General features: G+C 37.4%; 1 protein-coding gene across 9 annotated transcripts in view; it reads left to right on the plus strand.

Annotated features, from left to right (window-relative positions):
• The window catches only part of RBM26 (RNA binding motif protein 26), a 60,555-nt gene that overhangs the window by 19,498 nt on the left and 16,525 nt on the right, over positions 1 to 24,532 (plus strand). For 5 of the 9 annotated variants that reach the window (XR_007507992.1, XR_007507993.1, XM_049816035.1 and 2 more), the window contains exons 7-17: positions 1,514 to 1,753; positions 3,218 to 3,385; positions 3,736 to 3,876; positions 4,891 to 5,002; positions 5,796 to 5,955; positions 7,375 to 7,539; positions 11,107 to 11,238; positions 12,270 to 12,341; positions 15,497 to 15,625; positions 17,791 to 17,865; positions 18,537 to 18,707. Coding sequence is in view for 7 of the 9 variants with exons in the window: in XM_049816035.1 (XP_049671992.1) it covers positions 1,514 to 1,753; positions 3,218 to 3,385; positions 3,736 to 3,876; positions 4,891 to 5,002; positions 5,796 to 5,955; positions 7,375 to 7,539; positions 11,107 to 11,238; positions 12,270 to 12,341; positions 15,497 to 15,625; positions 17,791 to 17,865; positions 18,537 to 18,707 (1,565 nt within the window). In the remaining 2 variants the exon portion in view is untranslated. The remainder of the gene's footprint in view (positions 1 to 1,513; positions 1,754 to 3,217; positions 3,386 to 3,735; positions 3,877 to 4,890; positions 5,003 to 5,795; positions 5,956 to 7,374; positions 7,540 to 11,106; positions 11,239 to 12,269; positions 12,342 to 15,496; positions 15,626 to 17,790; positions 17,866 to 18,536; positions 18,708 to 24,532) is intronic. The other 4 variants (XM_049816038.1, XM_049816040.1, XM_049816041.1 and 1 more) reach the window with 2 other exon arrangements.

Raw genomic sequence — 24,532 nt, forward strand, 5'->3', positions numbered from 1 at the left:
AAAACAGTGATATGTTGGAAATCTGTGATACAGTTGTCCTCAAATTTTTTCTGGTGGCTTTTTTTTTTTCCCCCTACGTTTCTGACCGTTACTAAAATCTCTCAGTAGATGTCTTTTCCATTTGCTTTTCTCATGGCTGCTTGTGTCTTCTAAATTTACAAGCTCATCTCTCTCTTCAGTGGATAGTTGCTTCCAACATACTGTTCTTCCATTCTGCACTTTCGTATTTTCTACTTGACCCTCTGCAGAACTTCTGTTTTTCCATACAATTTCAATTTATATGTTTTCTAACTCTTCCTGAAGATGAGGTAATACAGACTGCTTTTCAGCATCATGTTTTGAGGAATTTTATACTCTGCTTTCTTCCTATTTTACTGGAAGATATTTTGAACTTTTCTCCCATATTGCACTGATTTGTATGGAGTTTTTTTTGTGGGGGCTGTTGCTAAACAGATAATCATAGAATGGTTTGGGTTGGAAGGGACCTTTTAAAGATCATCTAGTCCACCCCGCCTGCAGTGAGCAGGGACATCTTCAACTAGATCAGGTTGCTCAGAGCCCCGTCCAACCTGACCTTGAATGTTTCCAGGGATGGGGCATCTACCTACCACCTCTTTGGGCAACCTGTGCCAGTGGTTCACCACTCTCATTGCAAAAAATTCTGCCTTATACCTAGTCTAAATCTATCCTTTTTTCATTTAAAACCATTACCCCTTGTCCTATCGTGGCAGGCCCTTCTAAAATGTTTGTCCCCATCTTTCTCACAGGCCCCCTTTAAGTACTGAAAGGCTGCAATAAGGTCTCCCCAGAGCATTCTCTTCTCCAGGCTGGACAACCCCAACTCTCTCAGCCTTTCCTCACAGGAGAGGTGTTCCATCTCTCTGATCATTTTGTGGCCCTCCTCTGGACCCACTCCCAACATTTTACTTGCATGTAAAAGAAAAGTGAATATATATTAATATTTATTTATATGTGTGTATTTCATATTTAAATATTTATGTATATATACACATGTAGAGTACATATATATGTTAATAACATTTTTTACTCTTAAATAATTGCATTAAACTATGGGCAAATATTCTAATTCTTCGTGAAATAATTGCAAAAGAGAAAAAGGAATTGGAGTGAGTTTTCTCGTGTTGGAATTTTATAATATTAACTTCTAACTTTAATAGGGATTTCTCAGTCCCAGTTTCTGCATGTTTTACTTAGAAACACTTTATTCTTTGCTCTCATAGTTTGTTAGAATTCAGTGCAGAATTTAGTCTTCAAGAAAAAAAAATAAAATCTAACTCCTGTGTTTACTCTGGTAGAATGTCGCTGCAATTTTCCTATGTGCTGACTGTTAAAATAAAGTTAAATGGTCAGTTTCATTTTCTGATATAAATTTCTGCTGGTATGTGAAGCTCTTATTCTACAAACTGCTGCATTACACATAGAATATGTCATATTTACTCTGAATCAAACTACAGTTGTTGAATACTAACAACAATTCTTTTTGACGTTTCAGAAAAGGGTTTCTGTATGAGAGGAGACATGTGCCCTTTTGATCATGGAAGTGATCCAGTAGTGGTAGAAGATGTGAATCTTCCTGGCATTCTGCCTTTTCCAGCACAACCCCCTGTTGTCGAAGGACCACCTCCTCCTGGACTTCCTCCCCCTCCACCAATTCTGAGTCCTCCTCCTGTTAATCTTAGACCTCCAGTACCACCACCAGGCCCTTTACCACCTAGCCTTCCACCTGTAACAGGTAATTAAAAAAAGATTAAAACCCATTTTTGAGTAGAAGAGCCTGGATGTTACTTGGGTTGTACGCCGTGCAAAAAGCTGTTTTAAGAATGCCAACTATTTGTAGAAAGTTGTACTATACTTTGCTATGGCATAGCTTACCCCCAAATTATTGTTTTTTATGGTAATTGTTGCAAAGTTGATTGTTGTAAAATTTGCATGTTAAATGTGAATCTTGAATATGGAATAATATTTTAATTGTGTTTAAGCAAAAGCATGGCGTGGCAAAACTCAGTTCCTTGAGTTTTATAGGACTTGTCTAAAATCGATTACTGTTAGCAAAGAAGGGAAAACCCTGGAAACAGCCGATATTTGGCATTTCATTTGTAATAATAAAATTAAAGAGAATTCATGACCACATCAAATTTACACCTGAAAATGTCTTTTACGATTAATTTTGAAACTAAACTTTCAAAGTAACTAAGACAAATTTTTCAGCTTGTTTACTCTTTCATTGGAAAGTTCTTTGACTCAAGCACTAAAAATTACATGGAGACTTGGGTGCTTGGCTCTCATTTATAAAATAGCAGTTTAGTATTCAGTTCCCTTGTGTTGTTCAAAAACTGTTATGTTAGTTTTATGTGATTCTCTCTTTTTTTATTAACTTATATGTCCCACATTATTCAAGAATAATATTTGTTATTGCTTGGAAGTTTCTTGACCTGTTTTCATTTCCAGTTGATAGTATATTTAAGTAAGATCTTGCATGTATTTATTTCACTTAGTATAGAGAGCAACTGTATTGCTGGGGTGATCAGTTCTGCCTCACATGCTATTCCTGCATCTGTGTGGAAAGTCCAAATGTGTGATTTTGTATCTTTTTCTAAAACCTGGTTTTGCCAACAATTAAATAGAATATCACGCTTGACTGCTCAGCTTTGAAAGTGTCACCTTACCTGTGGGGGAAAAAAAAATCGAACTAACCAACCAACCAACCAAAAAAACCCCCTCACTTTTAAGCAGGATCTGTTTGAGTTTCCATCAGAGTCGTAGGTTTCTTCTTGGGTGTTTGGAAAAATAATTTGTCAAGTTAGTTATTGTCATCATAGAATATTTTTGTTATACGCTATTAAAAAATAGAATTTTTTTTTCTTTGAGGGGGTTTTATAGAGCTTTAAAGATCTTCCGTTGGTGAAGATAAATACTGTGTTAGCAATTAAATTTTGCTTATAGAAAGAAGGTGTTCAGAGAAATGTTGAACTATTGAAATGCTTTTTACTGTAATCTAAGTTCTGAGTCACTTGCTGATGGGGATGGTTTCATATGAATGAATGGTACAGCATCATGGCTGTATATATGCCCTCTCACCCCCCCCTTTTTTTTAAATAGCCTTAAAAATATGTCAGATCAATTTCCTTAGGAGTTGGGTGTAATGTAAGTCTAGAGGATAATAAATGAATGCAATGTTTTCCTTTGTTTTTGACAGGACCACCCCCTCCACTTCCCCCATTGCAGCCTGCTGGCATGGATGCTCCCCCAAACTCAGCAACTAGCTCAGTTCCTACTGTTGTTACAACGGGTATTCATCACCAGCCGCCTCCTGCTCCACCCTCTCTTTTTACAGCAGGTGTAGTACTGAGGCTTTGCCCACAAGGTTTGCTAAATAGAATAACATTGATTCATATTATACTGTACTTTTTAGAGATTATAATTTCATAGTTCAGGAGAATAAGTTTGTGTCATTTAGATAGCAACAGTAGTTTAACACTTTTTTCTAATTTGGGTCAGGACAGAAGTAAAATTTGCATGTAAATGTGAATCTTGACTATGGAATAATATTTTCATTGTGTTTAAGCAGAAAACTTGTCATGGCAGTTTTTTAGGATAGTTGTGTAACAACTCTTCCATTGTAACTGTATCTTGTAATTAAATGAAATACTGTATTTGAAACCTTAAGGGTTTTAACTGCAATTTATTTTAATGAGACAATTTCTTTGTTACCAGAAACGTATGACACAGATGGCTATAATCCAGAAGCTCCAAGTATAACAAATACTTCAAGACCTATGTATAGACATAGAGTACACGCGCAAAGACCAAATTTGATAGGACTCACATCAGGTGATATGGATCTACCACCCAGAGGTAAGCTTTCAAAGCTACACTTATTTAGTTTAGCTCGTTTTCTTACATTAATGCAGACTGAGGCAGTTTTCAGAGAATGTAATACTGGGAAACATGGAATTTTTTAAAATCTTCTGGATTTAAGAGAAGTTTAATTGAATAGGGAATTATGTTTGTAGCTTCTTTGTGTGTGCGTTTTGACAGGTACAATGAAATTTCTTGCTAGGGTATTGCACATTTTACACTTGGCTGTAATAACTGATCACATTTGTACGTCTTCTATACAGAAAAACGTTACTGTTTCTGTAACAGAATCTTAGGATGATTTTTGCCGTGGAGAGGAGGGAGTCATTTTTATCTGGTAGCAGACAGTTATGCATGAGTAATCTTAACCTCTTAGTTCCTGTGGCCCTGAGAAGAAGCAGCAGCATACAAAATGAGAAGGGAAGAAGGATAAACCCAGTTTTTTTAATGTGGTTTTGTTTACATTTGTATGTATTTATATTTAATCTTGCTATGTTTCTGTTGTATTTTCAGTGAGGAGTCCCCCAGTATCATTCCTGTTCTTCAGCAAGAGCTACTCCTCTCCCACCCATCCCTAAATCTTGCTCCTAGGTGTTAGTGCTCTGGAGTACTGTACATTTCCTACCATGAGCATTTTTGTGCATGTCATCTAATATAATGGAGGTGTTAGCAGAAATTGTGTGAGCCTCAGAGTATTGTATGGGATATTGTGAAGCAGTGAGTGCAGCCATCTTGAGGCAGATGCCTTCTGTCACACCTCTTTTGTTTTCCTTATGTGTGATGTTACTGTGACAAAATGAAAGCTATTAGCTATTTTGATCTGTCACGGCATCTTTTGATAGTTAAAAAGTCCATGACCAAGATTTGATTCAGTTTGAACAGGGACCGTAGTAATTTCAATATAAACAATTACGCTTTTCGGTGCAAATTCAGTGGGAGCAGAATACCTTTTTACAGTCAAATACACAGAAAATACAAAAAATATTGTAAAATCTTTTCATCTGTTTACAGAAAAACCTCCTAATAAAAGTAGTATGAGAATAGTGGTAGATGCTGAATCCAGGAAAAGAACAATTGGTGCAGGGGATGGTGGAGTTCCTACAAAGAAGACTTGGTTTGACAAGTGAGTGATCATTAACACAAGGTTGGCTTAATAGTTGGAATTCCATGGAGCTCTTTTCTGTAATCTGAAACATATAAGTCTATATAAATTGCAAGCAAGTTAAACTGTGAAAAAGCTGTCTGTACTAAAATAAATCACACTGGAGAGCAGTCTGTATTTGGCTGTCTTCTCTCAAAGGCAGTATAGAGATAGCTGAAGTTGCTTTGGATGATACCAAGATCTACTCCATGAAAGCTGGAATGAGCTAAGAAACAGAGAAGCTGCAATGTGATGGTTGTTAGAGATGACTGATTTTTTGTTTTGAAATGTGAATTGTGTCACTGCTATTTTGGTTTGAGTTGCCAGGTATGTTACTGACAGGAAATATAGGGTGCAGTGCTTAGCGCAGATGTACCTGGGGTGACAAAAGGTTGGAAGGGATTTTAAGAGATTACTGGGACTGAGAAGAGCCTTGAAGTAATAGTTATTTAAAATGTTATTGGGGAAATTCTGTGGAATAGCTGTGAAATGATTTTTGGAGAGAAGCAATGTGGAAGTCAGGTCTTTCCGACACAAACGAATTATTATGAATTATCTTGTGGATTTATGCACTGGGGTATGTTGAGAGTATCAGTGGGGAAGACTGCAGGTGTTTTGGCCTGTGTGCTGTACTCTTCTACACTTCTCTAAAAATGCATTTTTTAAGTCTGCAGACCTTTATGTCTCGTACATGCTCCTATGTAAGCGTATACAATCTTAACATTGTGTTTCCTAGCTTGCTGTGGATTTCTGGCTTGATTTTTATTTGTTGCAGGCAAAATTTTAACAGAACAAATAGTCCAGGTTTCCAGAAGAAGGTGCAGTTTGGAAATGAAAATACAAAACTTGAATTGAGAAAAGTTCCCCCAGAGCTTAACAATATCAGCAAACTTAATGAGCACTTCAGTAAGTTTGGAAACTTAGTCAACCTGCAGGTAAGAGGCAACAAAGAGAAGCCAGTAAGCTTTGACTTAATAATGGAGGTAGCTGCTAAGCGGAGAATGCCAGTTGTTTTTTAACTGATTCCCTGAAACTGTTCTGATCTAACTTGTTTCTTAAATGTGAACTTATTATTTTTAATGGAATTGTCACTGAAGAAGCAGAAATGAAATGTTCTAGTCTTTTTTTAGATTTTGAACAAATGTTTTTCTCACAGGTAAGACCTTTAAGATACATTGCTTGAAACATTGAAAATTGATAGGAAGTGTTTTTCTTTCACCCCTTTTCTCAAGTTCGGTTCTGATATAAACCCTCTGTATTTTTTGAGATAAATTGTGAATACAGAAAATGTGTATTTCTCATCCAGAAAGCAGCCCCTGTGATATAATTGATTTCTAGTCCCACAGTAGTGGCAGTTTGTCCCTTATCATTACTTTGTTGTATATCTGAGTGACCCACATTTATAAACAGAAATAAGCAAATAACTAGAGAAAGATAGGAGGGATGCAAAGAACTAGAGCCTAACTTAGGTTGATGTTACATATTGCAGGCTGTATGTGTAATGTTAGTATTTCATATCCAGTCTCTAAGCTACTCAGTCTTACCTTTCATCATGCTTCATTATCAGCAGGTTTCAGATGCTAGCTTGTGTTTTTATGTATGCTTTCTTGTTTGCACTGAGCTGTTGAATGAAGAGGTGTAATAGAATATTTTTGTGCATACTGTACAGTACAGAATAAACCTCCTGTGCCTGTCTGAACACTGAGGGAATTTAAATCTCTCTGAATTGCTCTTAAATATTTCTTAAGCCTTTCCATAGTTTGCCTAAGAATACAGGTGTGATTAGCAAGCAGTATGATTCAGTAAGGCAAGTAAAATTTTGTGTGGATGTGTATAGAGAGACAGACAGATATGCAGATAGATATTGCAAGCTACTTTTCTTCCAAAAGGTATAATTCTGTCCTTTGAGGGTGTCTAAAATAGTATTTTATTGCTTAAAGGAAGGAAAATCAAAATGAACTTTGTCTAGCTCTGATACTAGATAGGACATCTATTGACTGGTCTCCATATTTTTTTTTTGTAGCAAATTTTTTTACTTCGGTGATGCTTGCTCTTGTCTTTCAAACTACTACTTGTGTTTGCAATTACAAATACTATTTGGCCGTTTAGGTATTTTACTTCAGTTTGATTGCTTGGGGGTTTTTAACTATTCTTAAAATTTATTAGCTTAATCTCAAGGTTGCTTCTTGACACCAGGTTTTTCAAACAGAATCATGAATGGGAAGTGTTTATCTAATGACCCATATTGGGTTTAAATTGTAAGCTTCTGAGACTTGAAACTAATGATTTTGTGATAATCGAGACACAAATGAGAATCCTACATGCAGTTTTTGTTCTTCTGTTTTAAATCTTAGGTTGCATATCAAGGTGATCCAGAAGGTGCCCTTATTCAGTTTGCCACACACGAGGAAGCAAAGAAAGCTATATCAAGTACAGAAGCAGTATTAAATAATCGTTTTATTAAAGTTTATTGGCATCGAGAAGGCAGTGCACCACAAATCCAAACTACCACACAGAAGGTAGAGGATCTAAATCTATTCTATCTAGAATGTTATGTAAAACATAATCTTTTAAACGTTCTAAAAAAATGTTTATAGAAAGTAAACTAAGTACTTCTGAAATAATGAATGCTTCCTGTAATTATTTTCCAAAAGTTACTCTTAATTGTAGATTCTTTGACCTCAGATAGAAGGTTCAGGAGTTGATTAGCAATATAAAACTGAAGGTATTTAAAGAAAGCCCTGCTGTGACTTACAGAGAATTCCACTCTGTCATCTCATGTGAAGCAAGATTTGATGCTACTGTCTGCTGAATAACATCTATTTTGCTTTAACTAGTATAGGCTTTTTTTTTCTTCTGGTGAGTGTAAGAAAGACAAAAGAGTTATATTTCTTTTCGTGGAAGATAATCTCCATTTTCTTTCAAAAGGAGCTGTTTTTTCCATTCTTTTCCTTTCTCCTTTCCTGTTGAGCATACCTATTGCTATAGAAGGTAGCAGTAGAATTTTTTACACAAGGATAAATACAAATGTATACAGGTATATACAGATACACACACACATATATATATATATACACATGTAGAGAGAAAGGGCATGCAAGCAACAGTGTAAGAGGAGAGCTGCATTAGAGAGACTAATTTTGTGGGAATGGATATGGGACATTTTACATTTTTAAATGGAGAGTGAGGTGCTGATCTCCATGGTATCCAGTGATGGGATGCATGGGAATGGTTCGGAGCTGCACCAGCAGAGGCTCAGACTTGACTTTAGAAAGCATTTCTTTACAGAGAGGGTGGTCAGACAGTGGAATAGGCTTTGTAGAGAGGTGGCCGATGCCCCAAGCCTGTCAGTGTTTAAAGAGGCATTTGGATAATATACTTGATAATATGCTTTAACTTCTGGTTAGCCCTGAAGTGATCAGGCAGTTGGACTAGATGATCACTGTAGGTCCCTTCCAACTGAACTATTCTATTCTGTATTTTTTTATTGAATTGCACAGTGGAGTACCTGTTGGTAATTGTCATGTGCATAGTAGCATTAGCAACTTTTTAAGAATATGAAACAGCAGTTACTGTTGCAGAGCTTAGATGCCTAACCTGTGGCAAGCCAAATCAGGCTTGTTAGCGGGTACAGTGGTTCTACTCAAACAGAAGAGGAAGCTTGGATTCTCCCAGGTCGTGTAGGTTATTGGATAGAGTCTTGTCAGTTAGCTTCCAGCGTAGCAAGTTCTTCTGAATAACTTGTGTATCCTGCTTTATTGGATTTGCTGTCAGTGTGGAACAATACATTCTACACTTAGTAAATGTGAGGCAGGCTCTGTAGAAGAAATGTTCACTTATTTGTTCATTACATCAGCATATATATATACAAGTTGTTAGAGGATTCTTTCAATTATTGCTCTAAGTTTTTAATTCCTCCTTTCTCTGGATGGTGTATGTCATTATCGTTCAGAATCAATGACCCCGTTTTCAATAGCAATCCTGCTGTAGGGTATTTTAACAGTTTCCTTTCTCTCCTTCTTTTGTAACAAATGCCCTGCTTTTTATTTACAAAAATGCAGTTTTAACAACACCTATCTCACTATCTCACCATTTACCATCCCTTAGATTTGAGTTTGGAATCAAATTTCTGAATATCCTTGATGCTTGATCTGAACTAGTGCTACTCAATGATATTTATTTTCTAAGCTTGATTTACATCTTATCAGCCAGAAGAGGGCAGTGGCGTATGTCATTTGCATTCATACAAATATTACCTCTCTTGAGAAGGATAGCTTGAACAGTTACTGCCATGAGCTTATTTGCTGATTATGCTATCCATCTTGGAGTATTAACTGTATATTTCCAAACAAATACCTGATCTGTATATTTGTTATTTTGCAAAACATCAATTTTAAATACTCTTACCTTTTTTAGTGATGTTACTAGCTTCCCAGCACAACACCTTTGGCAAGTTAACCTTGATGGTTTGAGAATGAATTCCCCTTGGTACTAGGTGACAATGTTAAGAGTTCCTGCTTCACAAAGAACAGCCTTTCAGCATGTGTCAGGAGACTACAATTTGAAGGCCGTTATGGGTGATAGAGGGCACACAGTGACAAGAGAAATTTAAACAGGAAATTAAAATTCTAAGTGCAATGTTGTTCTACCCCAAAATACAGCAATTATCAAATTGTTGAGTCAGTAAACAGGTATTTTTAATTCATAATCCTTTCAGGAGCATGAGTATTTACTTCCCTTTTCATTGAAATTAATATTTGGTATCATATCTACAGGTAGTATGGAAGCTCTTTTCTTACAGTACATCACATACTACATACAAGTATGTTAATTTTTGTGAAGATTTCTGGTTTATTAATTAATTAGAGCTGAATTAATTTAACCTATGTTTATAATGGTTTCCAGCCAGATTTTTTCTGTCAGGCACTAAAGACAGGCTTTTGAATTTTTTTTCAATGTAAAATCAGTTGGCTTTTTAAGTTGTCCTTTCAGTACTATCTGGTCCTGCACAATTTCTCAACCATTGCTCTTTCTCAGCAGGATTACTTTGGAAAATTCTTACTGTGGAAATTCTGAAAGGAGTGGAAGCATTTAGTAAAGATGGTGGGAGTCAACCATAATAAATCATCAAATAAATGGTTTCTGCCAGGAAGCAGAAATAATGTGCTCTCGACATCTGCAGTAGATAAAACAAGAAGTACTGGGCCTAAAAGGCAGCTCAGGAGATTTAGGTTAGATATTAAAAAACATTTTCTAATGCTAAAGGATACTGAAACACTTTTGTCTAGAGAGGTGATAGGACCTCTTTCATGGAAATCTGTAAGAACTACATAGATACTGTCAGTAATGGCTTAGGTGTAGCTGACTTTGCCCTGGAGTGGGTGAATGGGTTAGGTGACCTTGGGAGGGTCATAAATATGACAGGAAGCTTGCTTGGAAGAGTATTTTATTGGTCTTAAGTGTTTAATGTTTTTGTCAAAATAAAAAGGCAGGGTGTTTGTTACCTGTCAGGTCATATTCATGGTAGGTCCGAAGATTAGCTGCTCTGTTTTCTTTTTCCTCAGTCCCATGACTGCATGTCTCCGTATCCTTTCTTTTTCTATGTTGTCCAAGTTAAACACATAGGAGATGAAAAGTGACATATCGCTGTAATAAAAAGTGAGAGTCTTTATAATGCAAGTTTGTAATCTGCCTTTCCATAACTAAATGGTTGATGATGAAAGATCTGTGAAAGGAATCAGAAGACTGCTTCTTTCTTTTTATTCAGTTCTAACAGGTGGAAATTAAGATAATCTAAGTAGATGTGATTAATAGACCAGAGTTGGTTGATCACTTCTGTGAGCTGCAAGTGCAAAATAGATGTTATTGCTCTATGCGCTACACAAATAGTGAGTGTAACATCCTAAATCTCATGAAGTGTTTATTTTTGCCATTAGGTGGAAAAGCTATTGAATGATAGAAACAAAGAAGTGTAAATCTAAATGCAGTCGCTGCAATTTCATTGTGTATTTATTGAACTGAGTATGTAGCAGCCTTTTGTTGTTAATATTATGATATGCTTTTTTGGGGATGGGGTGGTGTTACAGGTAATACAACCCTTAGTTCAGCAACCTAGTTTACCGGTAGTGAAACAATCAGTCAAGGAGCGATTAGGTCCGGTACCTGCAAGTAATATTGAACCTGCAGAAGCACAGAGTGCCAATACAGAAGTCACTCAGGTATGTATGACAGTCAAAAAATCAGTTGCACATTTTTCTTTCTGTAATAGGTTCCATAGTGTATTGATGTATCTGTTACAGTTATTCATATAGTGCAAGTACACATTGCTACTTATAAGTTCATCCGATTTGATTGTGAGTGGTGTTTTGATTTTAAAGTTTTCCTCAGTGCAACGATATTTGGCTTTCTTACCCAAGCACGGTACTTAATTTTTAGTATCATATTTTTTTAGTTAGTTTAAAAAAAACCCAAGAAACTCTGAAAATATTGCAGTAATGCTGTGTTAAATAGCAGTTTTCAAACTTCAAAATAAAGTGATTTCTATCAAAAAACCTAAATATTAATTAATATTAAACTTTTAATATTATATCTGTTAAACAGCTAAAACCATTAGAGACCGATAGTCAGCGTCTAAAAGTGGTTTCAGTATTTGTATATCGCTCTTAATGCAAGGAATAATGTAACCACAGTACCAATATGACAAAGACAATCTGGCATGTTACTCCCATTAGAAATAGCCTTTAAATATTTATTATATTAGAAGTATTTCATTATTAGCATTGTGTCACTACTTTAGTTTTAGGTCTGAAAAGGAAGACCACCACACTTCAGAAAACATTAGTTTAAATTCAAACAAAAACTTTCTGCAACTGATACCTGCAAATAGCAGATTATAAAACACAAAACCTGAAGTGTATTTAAAAGGGCCTGTGTAGATAATCCTCCGCCAGCTAGCATGTCATGGTCTTCTTGCAAAAAATATGTAGTATAATATTTGATTCCAAATTTGGCTTTACTTTTGTCTTATCCAATCTATTTCTGGGTGTATATTAACTGTAAAATCAAATATCTAAAATTCATTTCATCAGCGGCTTTAGTATTATTTTTCTTGTACTGTTGCTCAAAAGTCTATGGCTTTATTACTTAAATATGTTTTTTCTAAATCTCTAACATCTGGAATTACACAGGAAACAGTAAAATATTCGTAAAGTAAGGTGTATTTGAACTATAATTTTGTTTTCTTTCTTAGAATGTGACTAAATTATCTGTGAAGGATAGACTGGGTTTTGTGTCAAAGCCAGTTACTCCAACAACTGAAAAGGTAAGAGAATGTCTCATTTTTTTCCTTTCACATTTCATTTCAGTAGAATTAATTTTATTATAAAATCACTCGCATTAATATTAAGTTTGTTTCATACCTGTGAGTAATGTTATTTGTTAAAGGTTAGTTTTATGAAGTATAATGTATTGAAACTCAGCAGATGGCTAAATGATTATAAGAAGAATAAAATATGCTAGGACAGAAGATACTATTCTGTGGGTTTTGTTTTAATATAGTAGGTTCCATTTATTTGATCATGAAAATAACTAGATATGTTCCAGGATCCTGAGTTGTTAGAAGAATACAGAAATAAATTAAAAAAATAAATAAATTTTGACACTACATAGGAATCTATAGAGAGCCTTTCTTTAAAAATGTTTTGGGGCTTTTTTGTCCCTTAAAAGGTGATGCTGTAAACATTTACCCTCTTACTTGGTCTTACAATTTGCAGTACTTGTGAAAAGATAAAAGTGGAAATTAATCAGTATAGAGAGGACAAAGAGAGGTAAGGTGGGAAAAGTGCACCTGAACTGTGGTTACGAGTTATGTATTTTGCCCAGTGGTTGCAATTTTCAGAACACGGAGTTGATGATGTGTTTACTTTAGTAGCAAACTTCGTGATGCATGTTTTCAGATCTATTTAGCACCTTAGGGGACATGCTTTCTCAGTGTTTATAACATTCATTTGAGAAGCCTTTTGGTAGAAAGGCAGCAAGTTTTACCTGGTAACAAGATTCCTCTGCCTAGGTATGTATCTTTTCTGTTGGGAATTGGCTTGACCTGAACTGAAGCATCCACTGCATTTCCCCCTTGCCCCCTTATGATATTGGAGATAATGCATTTACTGGAATCTAAAAAGTAAAATTCGCTCCAAAGATACCATGCTGTACTTAGTATACAAAGGTAACAATACTTGAGTTGTAATTGTAGAGGATGATGTCTCTTCGACTCATTTCAAGCCGAGCAGTCTACCTGAATGCACTGATCTTGACTTGCCTATATTTTGTTGGTGGTTTGATTAGTTGTGTTCTTGTTGCCCTAAATTAGTTGCAGATAAGTATCTTGCTGTGTATTCCTGAACTACATTCTACATACATACTGTACACTTAGTTCAGAAGTGGGAAGTCTGCTTCAGTTTGAGTGGAAATAGTTTTTTTCCTCATTCCTTAAGAGCTGAGTTATCCTGAAACACTTCTCTACAAAGACTAAAATCATGCTAAAATGGTTTTCTGCTGTGTTGTCTTATAGTACAAACCGATTTTGATTAGCTGCTGGGCTGTTCAATGGACTGGTTGTGAAGCAGCAGTTTCCTTTGGCATTTTTAGTAGAGTTCTGAAACTTGGTTTGACCTGTTTTTACCTACTACTGTCCCTTTACAAGGAAATACCTTGCTTGGTTTGCAGTGATAATGCTCTATAACCATTAGAAATTAAATGATTGACAGCTGTCAAAAAACATAGATGTCATGTCCTAGGTATTTTTTTGCTTCTGACTGAGTGCAGGGTTTGACAAGAACTTTACAGTAAGAAAGTTGGTAGCTATGCTTCCCAAAGAGGAGGAGGAAAAGGAGATGAAACAGTCATTGTGAGGACTTTTAAGATCTGTATAGGGACTTGCAATTTATGAACTTGTGAAGAGATTCACACTATTCCTTCTCTTGAATAGTATTAAAAGATTTAGAAGACATTAATGTGTGGCTTCTTGTTCTTCTGTATTAGTTGGTGCAGGTACATCTGCTGTGGCATCTCTCCTTATATTAAAAGAGATGAGGAAGCATGGTTCACTGCCATCAAGACAGTTCAGGGCAAAAGGAGTGTGTCAATATTTTTGTCTTTACTTGGTCCTCCGTTTGTGATGTAGCCTGTCCTAAAGATACTTTGTAATAGGAAGTGTATGATTGGGATATGCATATGTTAATGTGCTTTAATAAGTTTTAAAAAAGTTCCTTCGTGTCCTTTTTAATGGCCTGCTTAGAGCATTTATATCACCTTTTATAATACCCCATAACATGCTTTGTGGTTTTGGGGTTTTTTTTTTTGTTCTCTCTGCACTGCCTACGCTAGAAAATACTTTACTGTGGGAAGAAATAGTATAAATAGCACAACAAAGTGAAAAGCTTTTATATGAAGCATTCCTATTGTAAATTCTTCTGATCTCTTGGTCTTTTCTGTCTTTCTAATGTTTCTTGACTGTCTCTTTTTTTTCTTTTCTCCTGTTGGTGGGCATTGTGTCTATGATATGGAGTGCATGGTGACCAATAGACTCTGCATGCATCTTTTAATTTTCCAAATACATATAAAGTATTTTTAAACCCCTGGAAATGATACCAATTGCATAATTACTGTGATTTGCTAACAAGGCAGACAAGATCATGCCTATATTATCTCTAGCACTTAGCCACGGATTTTTTCAATACTAACATGGCCAAAATGTCCTTTAAGGATTGTGATAAAAAATCAGAGTAGTCCAAATCTTCAGCTATTGCGGAGATGTACATAGTATACTTCAGAAAGATTATAAAGTAGACAACTGTGTTCTCAGTAAGTCGTGGAGAAATTTCATACCTCATTACAAATGTAGGAAAGAGAACAGAAACATAGGAGTCTCTTCCTTTGCTGTACGATGTTGAAGACTTCCCTGTACTTGAGTTACTTCTTGTTGATTGTACAAGCTTTACTTTGCACAAACTGCATATGAAAAGGAACTATTGTATCTACTTTGGACCTCAGTCTTTAAAATTATGTTGAATTTTTGCTTGGAAAATTTACGCAGCCATGAAAAATTGTATTTTAAACTACAAAACAAAAAAAGAAAAACTTCAGTTATTCTTGGGAAAATCTCAGTCTTCTGTTTCCTTAATGATGCTCAAATACATAAAATTTTATATATTTGAAGCTCGGAAGTACATATGAAATCTCAGTGGGAAGGATTTATCATCTGATGTTTATAATTCTTCTGTATCTGATGTGGTGCTGCCTCTTTAAAAATTGTTTAACTTCAGAAACTCCAAATATTACTGTTACACCAAATTTTTATATTTCATATCATCAAAACAGACAAAAGAAAAGACGCTTATATATTTTTAAGCACTCATGTTTTTTTTTTAAAAAAATTGAAATTCACTGGCAAAAAAATAAAATGATTTCCTCCTATAGGTTTTATCCACTTCTACTGGCTTGACAAAAACTGTGTACAACCCTGCTGCTTTGAAGGCAGCACAGAAATCTTTGCCTGTTGTTTCCACTTCCGTGCTAGACTCTAATGAAGCACAGAAGAAAAAACAGGTAAATTAAATATGCTTCTTTATAAAATGGACCTAGATTGGGAACTTGTGACCACTAGAGGTAGTGCACTATATATATTCATCTCAAGAGCGTAGATGAAACTAGTTATAGGATTAAATTTGCTGTGATGATTTCTTTTCAAAGGAGAAGAAAATTCAGCATTGTTTTGTTACTTTTTCAGTGTATGTTCAGGCAGTGTAAGCAGGTTTAAAACTCTCTAGAAGTTCAAAATGGCAAATACTTTTCCCTGGAAGCAGTATCTGCATGTTGAGGCATGAATTGTCTATTGTGAGTGAGAAGGCAGTATAGGATAGTCACTATTGTTCTCTCTTAAGGCTTTCTGGAACTGGCCTTTATCATCATCAGACTGGCCTTCATTACTTGTGACCAAAACTGTTTCTTCACTTGACAGAAATGAGAAGTGTATGACTCTGCATTTTATTGTTTCCAAACTGTAGTTCTCCCGCATCCATTTTTTTTATTTTTACGCTGGAGAGGAAATGCAACAATACAACAAAAATGCATTTGGTCTTGAATAGGTCACTCAGTTGTAGTTTAGCTTGTGTAGAATTTTCAGAAGAGCCCAGTAAATCTCCTTTTTCAGGTTTATTCTTACCATTTAGAAAAACTAAATATAGGACAATGTTTATCGTATTGGTTTCAAACCAGAAATTAAGAGTTCAATACTAAGTTAGATTCAAACATAAGTATTGAAAGCAGTATAACTGTTAAACGAAGATTTTAGCCTATTAGTAAACTTCTGTAGCTAATGTCTAATATAATTTGAAACAGCAGTTTGTAGCTGCATGTCAGTTGTGGCGTTGGTCCATACTTTAAAGAAATCACTTCTAATTTGGGAATTTAATTTCATTTTTGTCCCCTAAAACATGTTTTTCAGAATTAGAGCCTTTACCTTTCAAGTTAAGATGCTAAGTGCCTGTGAAATGGCAAAAAGCTCATAGTAAAATTATTGACTCATCATGACATCTGTAGGGGTTTTTTTTGACAGAAGACACTGAAGATGTGCTAAGTGATTGGCTCTTTTTTCATGTGCTCTTGTGCTCCTTCCTCTATTCAGAGATTTCTATTACAATATACTAGTACTTGTGGGAAAACGTGATTTTGTGGGACTCACTCCCTTCTTTCCTCCTGTCTCCCTAGTTTTTCTTAGCATTCATCCCCTTGTCTTATCTTCCTTTTCCCTTCAGAAAAATTATTGCACACTGTATTGCAAAACTAACATTTCATGCAGCAGAATTTGTCAGTATTTGGGAAGACATACAGAAACCTTATTACTATTTCTTTTTTATTACTGTTACGCATTTATACTCTTTGTATAAGATAATGAATCCTGGTTGATGGGTGATCTAGAGGTGCAAAATCATCATCTGCCTGTCCTCTTTTATCCCATTAAATATGTTGATATCAAAGCTCTTAATTGTTTTCTGCAAGTATCCTGCTAAGACTTCTACAGTCTGTATCCGAGAGCAAGAAGCAATTGCTTTCTCTCAAGTGACATTAGTAGGAGCTGAGCACAGCAGCTGTAGCATCTCCTCCTGCTTCTCCTTCTGAGTGCAATATGTCACAAATTTATCAGTTTCAATTTATTTTGATTGGCCCATTGCAATGTCAAGATTCTGGTTTTAGCAGATGGAGTGCTAGTACTTGTCACTTCCAAGTTATAGCAGTCAGATGCAAAAGTGATGGTTTTCTTTGGGTAACACTTCAGTTTTAGAAAATAGAATGTATTTCTTTTTGCTTGTAACTGTACTGCAGAATGTTTTCATTGATGGACTTGATTTACAGTTTTCAAGATACTGTCCTTGCACATTTGAACTCTTGTATGTTCTATGTCTTGCGGTAGTGTATTATATTGCCTTTCAGCTTTCAGTGGAGTTGTGTAAGCGGTTACTTTGTACATAAGTAATAATGAAGTCTTCCCAGCACAGATCTAAGAAAGATCATTAGATCCTTCACTAATTCGGTGATGTGTTATTTTCCAAAACATAATTTGAAAAATATTGCCTATTGGTCCCTTGTGTTTCTATTATTAATTTTTTTCCCTGTTACTGTAAATTACTACTGTATAGTTGTCAGGTATAGTGTAGATTCTTCTAGCATTATTTTTTCAAAATCTAAAAGCTTTGATTTTTTTATGCTTCTAGGAAGCATTACGACTTCAACAAGACGTGAGAAAAAAGAAGCAAGAAATCTTAGAGAAGCACATTGAAACACAAAAGGTAAAATGTTAGCATTAAAGAAAGTCAGCAACATAGTTGTAAAATCTCAGTTCACTACTTTAAAATATTTCAGATTTTGTAAGTGTGAGCTACAAAACTGGCCTGTAAAATAAACATTCTCATAGAAAGGTATTACGACGTTATTTTAAGTTTAGAGTTTTAATCTAACTTGTCTTGTTAGTTCACTTAAACTACAAGCTTATGCGATTTAGGTGCAATTTTAGTTTAAATTGCTTAATTTGGGTGTGACATACTTATGTTTTTGGGGAGAAATGAAAGCCTGAGAGTTGTACTTCACAAGAGCAGGAAAGATTGATGTAGAAAAGTATGCATGACTGCATTTAAGCTTAGGAGAAGAAAAAGGCCACAATGTCATTTAAGTTGGATAGAAATTTTGAAATAATTTAAGTATATTGAACAAATCTGTCCAAATGAAGTGGGGATATCAGGTGTTTGTTAGCAAATTAATTAATCAGAGATTCAGACAAAGATTTTAGTTTAACGTAAGCTGTGAAAAGCACTATATATTGAGTTTGAAGATCACAGCAAAAGAAATGCAATATTCTGGTTTTCCATTGGTTGTAATGAGTACTGGAAAAGAAATCTGTAATAGTAGTTGCTAAATAAAAAGATTTTTTTAAAAAATTTTATTAATTTTTTAAATTGGACAGATGCTTATTTCAAAGCTGGAGAAGAATAAAGCCATGAAGTCAGAAGACAAAGCAGAAATCATGAAAACACTGGAAATTTTGACTAATAGCATTACCAAGTTAAAGGATGAATTAAAAGGTGTATCACCAGGAGGAGGGACTCCTTTAAAAAGCATGAAAACTAAGACTCAGGTACTCAAGTTTTGGTCAGCTTTTTAATAAGATGAATTCACATGCTTATGTTAGCAGAATAAAAATATGCAGCCACATCAGCAGTATTTAGAACTGGTTTAATTTTGAAGTCATCTTTTTAAAGGAACATAGTTAATTTTAAAACCATGCTGTTGGCTAAAAGGTTAGCCACTGTTACACAGATATTGCATCATCTGGAAAATCAACACATGCGCCTCCCCCTCCTTCCCCCAAATCTTATGATTATTTCTTTTGTTTTATCTGATCTTTTGTGTATAGTCTATTGCTTTCTTAAATTTTGAATAGAAATCATGAAAATAGTATTTCTGATGCAAAGGGATTATCATTATGCAATACATATCTTCTGGTTGGTTTAATACACAAAATGCTTCATGAAATTAGTTGACTGCTGTACGGGTACATAATTTTCTGAAGCTTTTTATGTCACTGAAATTTTTCAATATATTAAGCTTTTTAGATTGAAGATTATACTGGTCAGTTTTCCTTTGATCTAGCTACCTATGTTTGGGTTGCACCTGTGGCAGGATTTTCTGTCCTCTGCTATCATTCTTGTTAGTATATGGCTATAACCAATTTCCCAGCTGCTTAAAGATGCAATTATATTACCTTTTTAAAATGCAGTATTTTGCTTTTTATAGAAGTATTTGTTCCTAAACAGGTCACAAGGTGATTAAGAATTAAGTGAGACTTTGAGAAATAACATTTTAAGAAATTAGTAAGTTTCTTAAAAAATACATTACAAGTTTTTCTTCCTCTATCAAGGGAGGAAGTGCATACTAATAAAAGAGCAGGGGTTTTTGTACACTGTATTTTCCAGTAAAGGCAAAAAGTCTTGATCTTTTCTTGCTAATTTCATTCAGTTCTTAAATCTTCAGAATGTTTAGTCTTTTAATGTTTGGGATTCTGTTTTAAAAAGCTGGTATAATGTTACAACCCAGATTTAATTTAAAGGGTTCATTAGTTTTCATTTTGAAGCAGCATTTCTACTGCTTTATTTTACCTAGAAATATAGGTATTAAAAGTAACTGCAGTGTAAATTACAGTGATATACAGCTTTGAAAAGAAATACTGAAATGACCTGTATGTACTCACTGTAGCTTCTTACATCGTTTTCAGGAAATAGTTGAAGGACCATATTTTTATCCTAAAAAGGGGCATAGATTATGATTTTTGGAAGTCAGTTTATACCTGTTAAACCAAGTTCCATTGCAGTGGAATATTCTCCTGTGTTTTAGAGGGGGAACTAAGGGTAGTAATACCAGAATTCAGGCACCGCTATAACAAGATTAAACTCTTCTTTTTTGGAGATGAGAGAAGAGAAGTTTTGGGTTTTTTTTTTTTTTTTTTAATGTGTTCATGGTTTTGAGAGAAAGTGGATGTCTGATGAGAAAATGTTTCTGAGAGGTCTGAAGGAAGTAAGCTACCTACGGAGTGAATTTGAACTATAGAAGTCCTAGAAATTGGCAATATTTTTAAAGCTGCATTTGATTGTGAAAGCCTCATGTTTTTGAGAAATAGTCTTCTGCTGATGGTGTACAGTGCTTCATAAATTGGAACAGGAAAAAAATATTTATATCACTTTTGATCCAAGAATAACAGTTGGTTGTGGATTTTGTCATATGCAAGGAAATGAATCCAGACCCATAGAAATTAAGAAGCAAGGTGCATCACGAAAACTTGGCAAATTCTTGTCTAGAATACTTAAATGCAGTGTTTTAACCCATGACATTTATTTTACCCTGAGAGTGGTCTAGTAAATTCTTGGAGTGGACAAGAAAATAGTCTGACAACACAAAATTGCTCAAAATAATTGCGATTAGAAGGGATCTCTGGGGATTGTCCTGTTCCATCACCATGCACCACTAAGAAGAGTCTGGATGTCTTCTTTGCTCATCCCTACTAAGTAGTCCCCCACCGGCTTCTCTTCCTGAAGTTAAACAATCCCAGCTTTGTCAGCCTCTGCTCATATAGTAGATGCTCTAATCCCTTAATCATCTTTGTGGCCTTTTGCTGGACTCACTCCAACATGTCTCTCTTGTGCTGGGGAGCCTGGAGCTGGGCACAGCACTCCCATGTGTGGCCACACCACTGCAGAGTAGAGAAGGATCACCTCCCTTGACCTTCTGGTGGTGCTCTTCCTAATGCAGCGCAGGAGGCTGTCAGTCTTTGCCACAGTGATGCACTGCTGGCTCGTGTTCAACTTCTTTTCTGCTACCAGGACCCCTCAGGTCCTCTTCATCTGGGCAGCCCCCAACTGGGCTGGGGTTACTCCTGCTCAGGTGCAGGACTTGGCAGTTCCCTTTGTTGAAATGCAGGAGGTTTCTCCTGCCCTATTTCTCCAGCATGTCAAGATCTTTCTGAATGGAAACACAACCAGCTGGTGTACCAGCCGCTCCTCCAAATTTTGTATTGTCCACAAACTTGCTGAGGGCACACTGTCTTACCATCCAGGTCACTAATGAAGATGTTACTGCTGGGGTACACCATTACTGACTGGTCTCCAGATAGACTTTCTGCCACTGATCAGAACCCTTTGAACCCAGCAGTTCAGCCAGTTTTCAATTCATCTCGCTGTCCGTCTATCTCGTCAGCACTTGATCCTTTGGCTGTGAGGATGTTGCAGGCGGTAGTATTGAAAGCCTTACTGGAGTCAGGATAAATTACTTCCACTACGCTGCTCTTGTCCACCAAGTCAGTCATCTCACTGTAGACAGCTGTTAAGGTCAAGCATGATTTCTCCTTCCTTTTCCTCAATCGCCGCCTTGTTTTTAACATTCTTGGAAATGGTTTTGGATTATTTGCTCCTTCATCTTCCTAGGGATTGTGGTGAGGCTGACCAGCATGTAGTTCCCCAGATCTCCTTGCCCTTTTTGAAGATCAGAGTGATACTTGCTTTTTCTCAGTCCTGAGGAACCTCCCTCTAAGGCCATGACCTTTCAAAGATAATTGAAATTGACTTTGCAATGACATCAACGAGCTCGCTTGGTACTTAATGCTTGCATCCTATTGGGTCCCAGGTTTTTGTGTATACCCAGTTTGTTTAAATGTTTCCAAACTTGATTCTCCTCCAACAAAGGTAAGTCTTCTTGCTCCAGGCTTTTACACTAGTGTCAGGGTCTGGAATTGCTGAAGACAAGTCTTTCCTCTAAAGACTGAGGAGGAGGAGGTATCGAGCACCTCAGCTGTTCCATGTCCTTTGTTGCCAGGTCCCCTTTCACATTCAGCAGTCAGCCCACATTTTTCACAGCATAGTGTTCCTCTTGCTGCTGATGGACGTTGTCGTGGTTTAACCCCAGCCAGCAACTAAGCACCACGCAGCTGCTCACTCACTTCCCCCCAGCCCAGTGGGATGAGGGAGGGAAGTGGGGAAAAAAAAAATAAAACTCATCGGTTGTGTATTGGGTCTGTAAGAGGCCCTGGGTTCAACCCCCAGCATCTCCACCAAAAAGACTGTGATGTATTGACCCTGGCTGAACGCCAGGTGCCCACCAAAGCCGTTCTATCACTCCCCCATCCTCAGCTGGACAGGGGAGAGAAAAATATAACAAAAAGCTTGCGGGTCGAGATAAGGACAGGAGAGATCATTCACTAATTACCGTCACGGGCAAAACAGACTCAATTTGGGAAAAATTAACTCAATTTATTATAAATCAACCAGAGCAAGGTAATGAGACATAAAAGGAAATCTCAGAACACCTTCCCTCCACCCCTCCCTTCTTCCCAGGCACAACTTCACTCCCGGATTTCTCCACCAAGCCCCCCCAGCGGCACAGGGGGACAGGGATGGGGTTTACAGTCATCACACGTTATTTTCTGCCGCTTCACCTCCTCAGGGCAAGGGCTCATCACACTCTTCCCCTGCTCCAGCATGGGGTCCCACCCACAGGAGACAGACCTCCACAAACTTCTCCAACATGGGCCATTCCCACAGGCTGCAGTTCTTGATGAACTGCTCCAGCATGGGTCCTTTCCACAGTGTGCAGTCCTTCAGAAGCACACTGCTCCAGCGTGGGTCCCCCCACGGGGTCACAAGTTCTGCCAGAAAACCTGCTCCGTGGGCTCCTCTCTCCACAGACACGCAGGTCTTGCCAGGAGCCTGCTCCAGTGCGGGGTTCCCACGGGGTCACAGCCTCCTTTGGGAACCCACCTGCTCCGGCGTGGGGTCCTCCACGGGCTGCAGGTGGAGATCTGCTCCACCGTGGACTTCCCTGGACTGCAGGGACACAGCCTGCCTCACCAGGGTCTTCCCCACGGGCTGCAGGGGAATCTCCGCTCCGGTGCCTGGAGCATCTCCTCCCCTCCTTCTGCACTGACTTTGGTGTCCGCAGGCTTGTTTCTCTTACATGTTCTCACTCCTCACTCCAGCGGCTGTTTCTCCCTGTCCCAACTTTTTTTTCCTTCTTAAAAATGTTATCACAGAGGCGTTGCCACTATCACTGATGGGCTCGGCCTTGGCCGGTGGCGGGTCCATCTTAGAGCCGGCTGGTATGGGCTCGCGCTCTCTCGAACACAGGGGAAGCTTCCAGCAGCTTCTTACAGAAGCCACCCCTGTAACCCCTCCCACTACCAAAACCTTGCCACGCAAAACCAATACAGGTTGAGATAAGAACGGTTTAATAGAACAGAAAAGAAGAAAGTATTAATGATACACTGATAAAATGACAATAGTAATAATAAAAGGATTGGAATATACAAGCGATCCACAATGCAATTGCTCACCACCTGCTGACCAACACCCAGTTAGTCCCCGGGTGGCGATCCCCCCATCCCCACTCCCCCCAATTTATATACTGGACATGACATCTCATGGTATGGAATACCCCTCTGGCCAATTGGGGTCAGCTGTCCTGGCTGTGTCCCCTCCAGCCATCTTGCTGGCTGGGCATGAGAAGCTGAAAAATCCTTGACTTGAGACTAAACACTACTTAGCAACAACTGAAAACATCAGTGTGTTATCAACATTCTCTTCATACCAAACTCAAAAACACAGCACTGTACCAGCTCCTAGGAAGACAATTAACTCTATCCCAGCTGAAACCAGGACAGACGTGCAGAAGCCTTTCTTCTTGTTTCTCACCCCTCTTGCCAGATTCAACTCTCGATGGGCTTTGGTTTTCCAAACCAGTGCCTGCATGCTCAGTCTCTCTATGCTCCTTCTGTGATCTAACCGTGCTTCCACCTCCTGTACACCTTGGTTTTGGATTTAAGTTTTGTTAGGATCTCCTTGTTCATCCAGGCAGGCATCCTGCCTCCTGTCCTTTATTTCCTCCATGCTCTGGAACTTGCAGGATGTGATTCTTGAAAATCATCCTGCCTTTACAGCAGATACCCAGGCCCAGGGTCTTTAAACAGGAGGCTTCTTCCAATTGTCTGAAGAAGGTCTCATCTACTTCTTTTACCTGATCAGGCAGTGTGTAGTATGCACCCGCTGCAACGTTGCACACATAGGTCTGCTGTCTTTATCCTGACTCATAAACTTTTTAACTGGCTCATCGTCTGTCCCCAAGCAGAGCTCTGTGCATTCATACTGCTCTCTCACATAACGGGCAACTCCTGCTCCTTGCCACCCTGGCTTATCCTTCCTTAAGAGACTGTATCCGTCCACTGCACCGCTCTAGTCGTGTGAATCTTCCTGCAATGTTTCTGTAGTCCCAGTGAGATTGTAGTGCTGTAACTGCACTCAGACATCTAATTCCTCCTCTTTGTTTCACATGGTGTGTGTATTAATGTACAAGCTCTTCAGAGAGGCGCTGATTGCCCAGAAAAGAAATGAGATCTTCCCTTGTGATACTGTTCTGTAGGCC

This window comes from Accipiter gentilis, chromosome 13, assembly GCF_929443795.1.
Source record: "Accipiter gentilis chromosome 13, bAccGen1.1, whole genome shotgun sequence".
Classification (NCBI taxonomy): Eukaryota; Metazoa; Chordata; class Aves; order Accipitriformes; family Accipitridae; genus Astur; species Astur gentilis.